The 12,834-nt window shown below is 38.1% G+C and overlaps 1 protein-coding gene across 11 annotated transcripts in view; it reads right to left on the bottom strand.

The window, feature by feature from the left end:
- Positions 1 to 12,834, bottom strand: part of Slc4a10 (solute carrier family 4 member 10) — a 287,257-nt gene that overhangs the window by 18,695 nt on the left and 255,728 nt on the right. For all 11 annotated transcript variants that reach the window (XR_009593862.1, XR_009593863.1, XM_060390263.1 and 8 more), the window contains 2 exons: positions 8,408 to 8,581; positions 7,253 to 7,375 (listed from right to left, as the gene is read on the bottom strand). Coding sequence is in view for 9 of the 11 variants with exons in the window: in XM_060390263.1 (XP_060246246.1) it covers positions 7,253 to 7,375; positions 8,408 to 8,581 (297 nt within the window). In the remaining 2 variants the exon portion in view is untranslated. The remainder of the gene's footprint in view (positions 1 to 7,252; positions 7,376 to 8,407; positions 8,582 to 12,834) is intronic.

Raw genomic sequence — 12,834 nt, 5'->3', positions numbered from 1 at the left:
GCAGGACCGTGAGGGAGTCAGCAACACTGCGACAGTATTAAGGAAGCAGAGAGCAACAAGAAGTGGGCCTTGACTCTAAAACCTCAAGGTCCATCACCAATAGCCAGTTTTCTGTAGAGACTTCACTTCCTCAAAGTTCCATAAGCTTCTAAAAAAGTGTCATCCTCTGAGGACCAAGCATTCAAATACATGAGCTTAGAGGATGTATAAACAATTTATACTCAATTCACAACAAGAAGATCATTAGCTAAAGTGACTCGTTTAAGTATTCAGAGAGCTAGTCTGCAGCCTAGAATGAGCTGTTCCTTGCAACTTATTACATCAAGGATATAACATATATATTAACATATGTATACCATGGAGTCAGATTCAGAACATAACTATCCATTTAGGTAGAAAATGTTACCGTTCATACTTTTTATATTGCTGCACATAGAGGGACAGAAAGAGACCTTCAGCAATCCCAAAGGTTATATAAGACAAATCAAGATGTAAACAAAGTATATTTCTGTCCTTAGTTGTTCACTAGAAGATGATGCATAGCATCTCTTCTGGCCAAACCAGAAAGATTTAATAAAGACTAAAATGCAAAACAAGCTGAAGAATATGATCAGCGCCTGTGTCACTTTGCAACTAAAAGGCAGACCCAATAGCAACAAAGACTGGGGCTAAAGCTTTGTGAACAATTTTTTTTCCTGAATATTTTCCACTTTTCTCTCAAATTACTTTCAATAATTATTTTGCACTCTGAGGCTCGTTAGTATGTGTGGGCTTTATACCAGTCATCACTCTATCCAAACAAAAACTCATCACCTCTAAAGATAGCATTTCCAAGCCATGCTTATCTGCAGTGAAGGGTGGCAGAGCAGCCGCTGTGGCTGTCTTCAGTGCCAGAAGGGAGATGGGTGGGCCTGGGTGTGGTAATGGAGGGAGAGCTTCATCCTGAGCAGCACTGCTGGGAGGCAAAGATGGAGACTAACCATAAAGGAGCCATCGAATCAGGAAGTTTCCACGATCTCCACAGCCCAAGTTATCTCATCTTGCAAGAGGACAGATAGTTGAATAAAAGAACCAGGTAACTGCTGCAGAAGTGCTTAACACAGTTTCCACACGGCACTTCATTTACACAGGATCCATCAATGATATGCATGTCACATAGTGGAACCCAACCGCAACATGCGAAAGGAGCACCCGAAGGAAGGGTTTGCCAGCAAGACTATAGAAACGTTTTATGCTCTGGTTTAAAGACCATCTTTTAATTACAATCGTTAGCAAAGCAGTGCTTAGGTGCAAAATAAGGGAAAAACAAGTACTCTCACATCCAATATCTTTATTGGAAAATCGATGCATAAAAAAGGAATCTTAATAGCATGCATTGATTGAGTTGCATTATGTTCTACGTACATATCAAATAAGATTAAGCGTCACTACTAATCAGCTCACTTAATGAATGTGTATTTACATGACAGGTAGCTGTAAGGTACTGAGATACAAAAATAAAAAGGAGAGAGAGAGAGCCAAACCTTGCTACTATTACTGATACTCTGCTATGCTTGTGGACATGAGTCAAGCTAACTGTCTTCTGAGAGGCTCCACCCAGCAGCCAGATGCTGAGACTCACAGACAAACATTAGACAGTGATATGGGAATCTTGTAGAAGGGTTGGGGGCATAATAGCAGGGCCCAAAGGAGACAAGAACTCCACAAGACCAACAGAGTCAACTAACCGAGGCCCATGGAGGCTCACAGAGACTGAACCACCAACCTAAGTGCATGCATGGACTGAACCTAGGTCCCTTACATTTATGGAGTCGATGGACAGCTTGGTCTTTATGTGGGTCCCTTAGTAATGAGAGCAGAGGCTGTCACTGACTTAGACGATGCAGTTGCCGGCTACTGGATCACTTTTCCCTGTCTGGCAGCCGTGTCTGGCCTCAGTGGAAGAGGACATACTTAGTTCTGACGCAACGTGAAGTGGCAGAGCGGGATGGCATGTGGCTGGGGTGGGGGGAGCGCCCTTCTCTGAGAAGAAGGGAAGGGTAATGGGTGAGTGGAGGAAGAGAGTGGGAGGGTGGGACTGGGAGGAGAGGGGGGAGGGGGCTGTAATCAGTGAACAGATAAATTAAAGAAAGAAAAAAAAGAACAACATAAACTTTATTCTCAAAGGACATAAAGGATTAGCACGAAGAGTACAGGAATAGAGGTGAAGAGAAGAACCTTAAAGTAGGAATAATGTGAGACAAATATAAAAGAGAACTAAATAAAGTGAGTTTCATGACAGTGAGCAACTACCTTCTTTAAACCCAAAGGCTCATCGCTAAGCTGAAATGGGAAATATAATCCGTCACATTCTAGCATTTTTTGATAAACTGAATGATATTACATCCTTAGTCTGAACTTTATTTTGTAATAGTGAAAAAATTATAATTGTTATAGTACAGTACCTGACTTGTGTTCTGTCCTTCACCTGCAGTAAAATAGGTAACTCCAGTTATTATCCATTTGGGGAGCAGAGTCTGTATCTCTGTGGGGGCCCTGACAACTCTCAAAGTATAAACAATAGCAGAGAGTTGCTGTTCACAAGGATACCTAAGTTATTATAGGGAGCAATTAGTTAACTATTTACAATCTACGTTTTTTAAGAATGAGTGGAGATTCAGTACTCATGTTTAACACTTCGTTTTACTACAGAGGCAAATAAGGCCTGAGAACTTAAGAAGCACCTAGCATTTCATTCTCTCAATTAGTACAGAAGGCAGCAGATACTGCATATGTATATACTTTGAAAACAATAAATGTTATACTTTAAAAAAAGTATCATTTCTGATTTCCAACATATTATAGAGTTGATGACATAAAACAATAAAAGGTAAAAATGGAGTGGGACATATAGAATTCAGTTACGTCCATGGGGCATCAGAAGGTATGACTCAGCAACTTTTGAATTGTGTGTGTGTCTGAGAAGAGAGAGAGAGAGAGAGAGAGAGAGAGAGAGAGAAGAGATATCACATGTGGCCATCAGAAAACAACTTACAGCAGTTTGTTTTCTCCTCCATGTGGTTTCCAGGAATCAGTCTGGTTGGAAGGCTTGATGGCCAGCACCCTTATCTGCTGAGTCATCTCACTGGACCTGATTCAGTACCTTTAAGTAACTGCCTAAATTACTCTAAGTGTAAAAATTCTGACACAGTAATCTTGTATTAAGAATTTAGCTATATAGAGATTGAGATTCTGTAAGTGTAATAAAATGCTTATCTCAGATGTCAAAATCACCTGCAGGTCTTAAGAAAACAGATTGCTGGTTCTAACACCCAGCATTTTGATGAAATAGGCCTATGGATTTGCATTCTTAAAATACTTCAAGGTGCTGGGTGGTGTAGCAGAGATCTTGGAACCACATTTTGGGAAAGTGCTGCTTCAGGAGATAGGATGTACTTGTCCTACTCTACAGTTGATTTATAAAAAAAAAAAAAAAAAAAAAAAAAAAAAAAAACCAAAACAAAACATTTATCTGCGTCAGTAATTAGGACGCGCTTCCCAAGTCCACAGCCAATTCTTACCTCTCTGAGAAGTAAAGCATTTGCTGTAATTTGTTTAATTGTGCTTATTTTTAGATTGTACTTTCTTGGAATTTTTCATGATCACAAGGCTGCACTTTGCCTTCTTTGTGTCTTCTCTGTAGTGTGAGCGTTAGGGTTACTCCTCAGTAACGGAGAAGGTATAGATCGAATGCTTCCACAGAACTGAACTCCCAGCCTCTGCCTAACACCAGCACCCTTGCTTTCCCCCAAGAGCAAACACTCCGCTGGAGTTTTCCGCCTTCAGCGGTAGTCCTTTTGTCATGTGTACAATGTCCTAGAGAATATTTAAGTAGGAAGGAAGGCATGTTGGTACTCGGAGCACATTTGGACATCCAGAATTGATTCTGCAGTCTTCCCTTTACGCGGAGCAATGTGCAAAATGTCAGGGTTCCAATCTTCGTTTCTACCCTGATTATAATCCTTTCTTTCTAAACACTGAAGCATATGCACATACATATGCATGAAGCGCATGAAATCTGGAACAGAAGCTCCGCGACCTTGGACTGGCCCGCGCAGCTATTTATTCTGCTTAACTCATCATTGAATCTTAAGGTCAAATGAATGTTTTCTCAGTGCCCTAGGACCAGAAATGGGCTACTCATAGGAGAACACTGAAGGATAAAGGTACAAGCTTCTAACTATCATCAAAAGGACAAGAGGTGAGCTCCCTTCAAATTCAAGTCTAGGGAAGCTGAGGAATTTCTGCTCTTTAGCATCTTGCCAGATCATAATCAGAGTTCCTCAATTAATTTGAACATTTCTGAAGAACGTTGACCATTATTCACAATATTGTACAAGCCCTTAGAGCACTGGGCATTGGTACAAGATGCTGTAGTAGAATCATCTTTCAGGGAAATTCACAGGCTCAAGAAAAGAAAATACCTAAATCTGGGCCCTCAAGTAGAAAATGAACCTTGGATTTAAGCTACAGTGTCCTCCTCCCCATGTCCTCCTCCATCCCTCATGGACTCTACTTTTCCAACGCTAATTCCAAACAGATCATACATCCTTTTCTCCATCTCTCCCCTTTGTTGCAGTAATGTCTATTTGCAGTGCTTAGAGCTGTATTTTAATGTTTGAGTATAAGTATTTCCTTAGTGAAATACTAGGTTTCCTATTTATTTCCATGAAGTTAGGATCACATGAAAGTATCATGTTCTAATCTATCTAAGATTTGCAGGTAAGGTATTAGCATTCTGGTAAATATATCACAAGACATTTTTTTCACCCTCTGAAGGAATCAACTAGAAAATCGCCCAAGTAAGTCTTATTGTATTTTTCTTTTTTTATTAAGTTTTTATTTTTCATATTAGTTACCGTTTATTTACTTTGTATCCCAGCTGTAGCCCCCTACCTCAATCCCTCCCAATCCCATCCTCCCTCCCTCATCTCCTCCCTGCTCCTCCCTAAGCCCACTGATAGGGGAGGTTCTTTTCCCCTTCCATCTGACCCTAGTTTATCAGGTCTCTTCAGGATTGGCTGCAATGTCCTCCTCTGTGGCCGCTGCTCCTCCCTCAGAGGTAGGGGGTCAAAAAGCCTTCATGTCAGAAACAGTCCCTGTTCCCTTTACTAGGGAACCCACTTGGATACAGAGCTGCCATGGGCTAATTGAAAACTTACTCTATTTTTTTATCCTTGCTGAAAGTAAAAATTCTAGGAAATTCAGTGGTATTTAGTTGCTCTTAGAATATTTACTTTCAAATTCACAAAACAGTAAACCCCATCAGAGCACAGTAAGGCATAGTGCGATAGAATGTAAAAAAGTTGGAAACTCTATACAAGGTCTCAGTGCTGTTAATAAATTTCCAAAATGCATCCATGATACACAGAGATATATAAGTGCTATGTATACAGTAAGTAGTTATGGGCAACAGGAATGGCTAATTCTGTTAGTAATAATCATATCTCAGTTAAATCTTTTGGCTGGATACCACCATGCAAGGTTTCAGTGGCTAGTTCTAATAAATATATGCACGGTCACTTTGTTTTCTACAATGTCACGAACAAACAGGAGAACCAGACATTGTCTTTCTATAATAGTAGAGAAGAATGACAAAGGTAGCATTTTCCTTAGGTGCTTACCACATACTAAGAGAAAAAAATTCTAAGAATGTTTTATGCTGAGAATGGCCGCGGGAGAACACTGTGAAAGGCACAGCACTCTATGGAAGAGGGTGCTTCTATGTTTTTCCACCAGGTACAGGAAAGATGTGTGATGGGAAATAAAAGCAAGACAATAAATAAAACATAATGTGTACATTACTAGATGAGTGAGCTTGATGGTATAATTACTGCAAAGATGAGAGGAAATTCACAGGCAATAAATTTTGTCTTCAAAATTACTTCCCTTCAGACTTTAAACCTTGGAAAATTTTCAGGTGGAATGAGTTTTATTACATCGTATATGAATTGTTACAGTATTATTTTAAAAAGATCTCTAGTGCTTAGATGATTATAGTCAACAGAAAACAATGACAGTATCACAATATTTCAATTTAACGTTAACATTATTAGAAGTGTAACTCTTTAGATGCTTTGTACACCATTTTGGAAAACTGAAACATTCATACAGAAATAAGATGTACCATTATGATATCTTTAAATGTAGATACCATGGAGAAAGGAACCACCAATTATATGTTATATAGCTATTTTGGTAGAATGCTCTTGGCTAAAACTTCATCAGGATTTACGGTCCAATCTGGCCTATCTAAATGACTGAGCAAAACAAAAACTCTTTTCATATTTACAAATAAAGTTACCTGAAGAAAAAAAGAAATAAATCTATGGTCCAAAAAATATTCTATAGAAAATAAGCTGAACACTTTTAGTAAACATCTGTGAAAACAAAACTGGAAAGAATGCACAATTCTCCTAAAATGTTTTCTATTTCGTTTATACATAGAAATTTCATTTTTGTGTTTTGTAATCTTTGGGCTCAGTAACTCTGCTAAAAGTGTTGAATGGGTCATTATTTTAATTTACATTCCTTATGGATTTTATGTACTTTAATAATGGTATGATTAAATGGCCTTTAAAAAGATCCAGGTTGACATATGAGCTTTAAATATCTCATAAAACTCATATCTCATGTATTTTCTCTTATGAAACAGAAAAAGATAAATCAGTAATCCATCAAGTTAACTAAAACCCAGAACACTCTCAAACATTTTTTTAAAAAAGCTTGGATCGTTTTGGAAGCAAATCAAGTCAAATTTTCTTCTTAAATATTTTGTCTGTTTTACGGATAACAATTTTATTCAAATCTACTGCTTGAAACCTGTTAGTAAGAAAAATACCAACAGTGATGTATCACATTATATCCTTTTCAAGCATATTCAATCAAAAAGTAGTAATTATATAACGTAGAAACAGCTACACATCAGCAATGTTATCTCATCCACAATTAAGAAATTTGAAAAATCAGTCTTATAATTTGGAAAGTAACTAAAAGAAGGTATTTGCATATTTCATGTAGGGTTGACTTACTCATGGAAGCTCTCTTCCCACCCTGCACCCTGCCCCAGCTATATTACACATTAAGCTTCCAAATCTTTCTACCTGGAATATTTAGTAATCACCATTTAATGAAAAACACAAAACATTGGTTTTGCAAAGAACTACAATTGTTCTTTTCTCTGAAATAAAATTCCAATTTTATTCAGACTTACTTCTTTTTCAGCATCCTCAAGTTTCTTCTTCTTACTCTCTGGCATCAGGTCATCGAGCCAGCTGAGTTCCCGTTTGGTAAACAAGAAGTCCATCAATTTTCTCACAAATACCAGGGCCAACACCTGAAGAACACAGGAAAGTAATTTAAAATGAAAAACAAAACAATGAAAAAATAAAAGAACGAAAGAAAGGAAGAAAGGAAGGAAGGAAGATACAGACAAGTCTGTATTAGGAGTGATATTAAACTAAATATTGAAAATACATGTGTTTAAAACATGGCCTGATCTTTAATACCCTTTCTTTTCAAAGCACCAGAATGAAATTTAAGAACAGGGACTGTCTCGGACATGAACTCAGTGGCTAGCTCTTTGATCACCTCCCCCTGAGGGAAGAGCAGCCTTACCAGGCCACAGAGGAGGACAATGCAGCCAGTCCTGATGAGACCTGATAGGCTAGGGTCAGAGGGAAGGGGAGGACCTCCCCTATCAGTGGACTAGGGGAAGGACATGGGAGGAGATAAGGGAGGGAGGGTGAGATTGAGAGGGGATGAGGGAGGGAGTTACAGCTGGGATACAAAGTAAATAAATTGTAATTAATAAAAAAATAACTTAATTTAAAAAAGATTGTATTCAATGTTGAAGGCATTTTAAAGAAAGTTTATAGTCTATAAAATATATTTGATTATGCTTCTCTAAATACATAATTAAAAGCTTAAACCATGATAAATGAACATTAGAAGATTCTTATTATGCCAATAATTTCTGAATTATGCATAGCCATTCAAATTCGCTAAACCTTTTAATGTAATTGAAATTTGTCTGAAACATTTAATCAAATTTCATTTTTAAAATTCCCCTGATTTTTCATATTTATTAGTATTGCAATGCTAATTTAAAAAAATTTTCACTTTCCATTCTGTTTTCAATTAATTACTACATTATGGATGACAAAAAAAAAGAGAAAGAAAAAAAAAACCTGCTATAAAATCAGTGAAACGCAAAATATCTTTCAAACCCTAGTTTAGTGCCCATGTTTATCCTAGCTTTTCTAGAAAGTGTTCAGGGTGATTCAGGGCCACTCTATGGTTGCAGTTTTAGTTCATGTGTGTTCCAAAATTCAGTCAAAGAGAAAACTAGTTGAAGGAAGTTTCATACCATCATAGGAAAGACGATAGCAGCTCTTGAAACTTTGATTATCCACAAAAGGCCAAGACAACTCATCTGAATGACTGTGAAGAGATGGACTTTCCGGAGAGGCACATGCCTCAGGTAGATGAAATCTGGTTGATGTTTGGCCGGCATCCAGAAGAGTTTTATTCTATCAAATAACTAAAAGATTAAACAGACTAGATTGCATCTCTGAACAAGACAACAGTAACTGTAGGACAATTAGATAGTATTACATTCAAATGGCATAGCTGTGGAAATTGGAGGACAATGCATTGACAGAGTTTGGGCTTTAAAAGTAGCCTGATGGAATATTATGCTATTATAACAGGTGTCGTTTAAAAGGGAAAGCCAGTGCTACATTGTGCTGCGCTGAGAACCAGTACCTTGACAAGACAAATCAAATCACCCTCTTTTTGTTTCTCACTTCATAATTGCTCCCTTCTGTCCCACATATTCGTCTTCTCTGCGTCACGTGCTCAGTGTGCTTCCTTCTCTCCTGTAGAGGGCTTTGGCTTGTACTAATTACCATGCTGAGAATTCCCAGACCCATTTCTGCCTCCCCCAAGCTCCACACAAACCCAGCATCCTGGTAGAGTGCCTTGGGTTCCTTACTGAGCCCTGCTGTCTTGACTTTGCCCCTTTGATCCCCAACAACGGATTTGATGCTGTCTTTAGAAACACACGCATCTTTACCGTAAAGGTTTGGCTTACCTATATTTTTGTTACCAAAGTGTTTTATTCTATTTTGTTGAACTTATTTTGCTTGGGGGCTGGGGAGATAGTGCAAGCCCGAGGGTCTGATTTCAGATTGCCAGCACCCATGTAAAAGATGGACACAGTCAGTCCAGCAAGTCTGTGAGCTCCAGGTTCACCGAGAGGCCTAGTCTCAGAAAACAAGGCAGCAGGTACCTAAGGAAGATGCCCAATGCTGACTTCTGGCCTCCTCATGCACGCACACATCTACATGTGAACCCGTGCATGCATAGCTATATGTGTCTGCACCCACACCCGCACAAATACATACATATAACATATCAATGCAGACACATACAGAAATGCAAAACTATTTTATTTGGATCAATTTAAAATATAGATGGAGCTAGTGTAATCAATGTATCGTCTTTCAATTTTGTCATCGTGATAGATAAAATAACTTTAAATTTATTTTATAAACTAATTTCTATGGAATCTTACTTCAACACATTTTATTGACTAACTCATTTTACTACACATTAGTTTTATTTTGTGTGAGCCACTTGTTTAATCTTTAGGCCAAATTTTGTTGTTGATAACACTTCCAACAAGAGGTGGTTACTTAGAAAATAAAGGTTTTGACCACTGTCAATCACTATTCTATTTCATAAAATTCTTTACGATAAAATAACCTATGGATTTTCAAAAGAACATTGATAAATACAATATTTCTTAGCTACCATAAGAAAAGTGTCAGCTGCTATCATAAAATATTTCAGGCTTTACTCTGCAGATAGACAAGTGTCTATACAGTTAGGGTTAGAGCATCTTGCATTGTCAAAACCCAATTTTATATGAGATAGGTGATTGGACATCAAAAAACACAAACCTATCATCTCTTTGGTGATCTCTGTCTTAAGTATAGCAAACTGCTCTTCAGCTATCTGAACTATAATCATACATGTATTACTTCACCTGTTAAAGTTCATTCATCACCTTCCAAAGCTATTGCCGAAGCCCCTGACAGCACTAACTTCTAACACATTGTTTGCTCACCTCTCGTGTGTGTGTGTGTGTGCCTTTTCTACTTTATAACAATCTCTTCAAGTGAGGAAGCATTTAACAGATACAATTTTGTGCATAGTGGAAATAAGAATAGGGAAGAAATTAAATCCTCTAGCTTACAACGGAATGTCTGTTCCTATAGGATCCCCCCCATCATTCTCCTCTTAGGGAGCTATGTTGTTGCATAAGTGTGCTTCAGTGAGTGGGTGCTTCAATTGTTATTGTTTAAGTGGCACATTTGCTTCACTTTGGATCCCTGAAATGTTGGAATGAATATAGATGTGGTTATATATTTGAATACAGAAACAGCATTCATGAGAACATTGTGATCTGTTTTTTCTGCCATATTTCACAGCGAGAAGCCTACATAGTAAGTTCCTTAATAGTGCCAAAAAGCCAGGTGACATAAAGTTTCCTCCAACTCGCTTGGTAACAAAGTAGCATGCTTCTTGAGCTATCTAACATATACAGCTAACATGCTTGCTTTTCTTATTATTACTACAGGAATACCGATCGTGATAAATATACTCTAAGATTTGTATTTGGCTTTCGTCTTGTCCAAGTAGCAACATGTAATATCTCCCAATCCAGCTAGTTTCAGCTCCCACGAGGAATTTCAACTGTTCACTTAAAATTTCACCAGTTCTATGTCTCAGTGTGAGACCTATCAAAGTGTGCCTTGGCTTTCTAGTTCATTAGTGTGATTTAAAACTCACTAAACTTGACTTGAGGACTTCGGTGTTCTCCACAATTCCATCTGAAAAGATCCCAAATAATTCTAAAATTTGACATTTTGTTTAATTCTAAACCATGTGGGTAAAAAGAGTACTTGAGCAGAATTAGAAGAAAATCATCTCCCCACAATTATTTCATTTTGTTTTTTAAATTCCTGCTGTTATGTTTATGTGAGCCTATGGCCTAATGAGAAATGCTTTCCACTTACAGACGAAATCACTACTCATTGAAACTTTTGCCAAATTTTAAATGAGCAAGTTAAATCTTATTTGTGAAAAATTTTAAAACACATCAGTTCTCTATCACCCCTTTCCTTCCTAGAGGCATAGAGTCCTTACACCCTGTGTATTTTAGTGTCTTACAATGGCTTCATGTTGAGGTTTTTGCCTCTGCTCTGACAACCAACATTGTCCCAGGGTCTGGATGCTGCTCCTCTCAAAATCAGTAGGCAGCTGGCCAGAGACCTGGTGCTTCTTGTTCCTCAGCCAGGACCTCTGTATGTTTTGATCAGCAGTTAGAGCAGTTACCATAGTAAAAGCTGCACTTAATATAACTTTTAGTTTAAAAAAAATCTGTACAATAAATGAGCCTCAATGTAATCTCTCATGAAAAAAAATGAAGTGTTTTGGCTGAATAGTATTGTTATAAACAAAGACAATTCAGAGGTACACTTAAGTAGATGTCTGTATTCATTTCTGAAGGTTGCAGAAGAAATTACTACAGCATTTTGGTTTAATGCAGCAAAATAGTATTGTTTACTTGTGGCAGTCAGAAGTACAAAAATAGAGATTTTAGCAGGATTCTGACCCCTCTTTAAGGCCAAGGAGAGAACGTTTTTCCACTTCTTTCAGCTCTTGATGGCTTCCTGTATTCTTACATTGTGAGCAAAACTCTAACCTCTACCTCCATCCTAACACAGCCCTCTTACCTATGAGTGTGTCCTGTCAGATATGGATTGAGTCTCTGGGTATTCTCCCTATAGGCTCATGCTCTGAACACTTCATCTCCAGTGCTGGCACTGCTTTAGCATGTAGCAGTGGAAGAGCAAAAGTAGGTCCCTGGGGCCAGGCCTTTGTAAGCTACAGCCAGCTAATAGTTCAAATACCACACTTTCTGACTTCTGCTTTGTTGCCTTGTGACCAACCATTACCACATGTTCCCACTACTGGGACAGAACTACTCTACCAAGGCCCTGTTATGATGGTCTAAAATCTCCTGGAACCGTGAGCAAAATAAATGGTTCCACTCTTAAGTTTTCAGGTATCTCGATTAAAGAATTACAAATAATAAATCCTCTTGGTTCATAAGTACCCAGGTCATTAATTTAGTGAGACATGACTTTGAGGGACCACACAAAGTCAAACCTGTAATAGCTTCCTAAAAGAAATCAGCAGAATGAATTTGCCAATAGCTCTTCAAAGGTTCAGAGTACAACCATGTAGCTTTACAAATGTGTCTACATATTCTCTGACACTCCTCAATAAGTAAGGTCTAATTTCCTTCCTCTTTTACAAAAAATGGACTTGGTGGTCATTTGAAACCAACAGAACAACGGAAAGACTGACACGGTTACCTGTGATTTTGGAGAGTAAACCAAAAAGCATTCTCTCTGTCTCTGTCTCTCTCCATCCCTCCTTCATCTCCCACCCCTTCTCACACATACTTTTGTATTGCTCACTCCAAAGAAGTTAACTTTAATGTGAGCATTCATAAGCATTGAGTTGTGCTTGTGGCCAAAATCTGAGGACTCCTGATAATAAAGGGAGAGGAACAAGTAATGCCACTTGCTCTCAGCCATGTTTAAAGTCATCTTGAAGATGATCTTCTAACCCTAGCAAGCCTCCAGATGCTGGAAACCCTTGTCAACCAAAAGAAAGATTTTGACCCAGAATCATGTAGCTAATGTTCCAGATTCATAA

Source organism: Meriones unguiculatus, chromosome 8 (assembly GCF_030254825.1).
Source record: "Meriones unguiculatus strain TT.TT164.6M chromosome 8, Bangor_MerUng_6.1, whole genome shotgun sequence".
Classification (NCBI taxonomy): domain Eukaryota; kingdom Metazoa; phylum Chordata; class Mammalia; order Rodentia; family Muridae; genus Meriones; species Meriones unguiculatus.
This window is presented reverse-complemented; position numbering and strand designations above follow the sequence as displayed.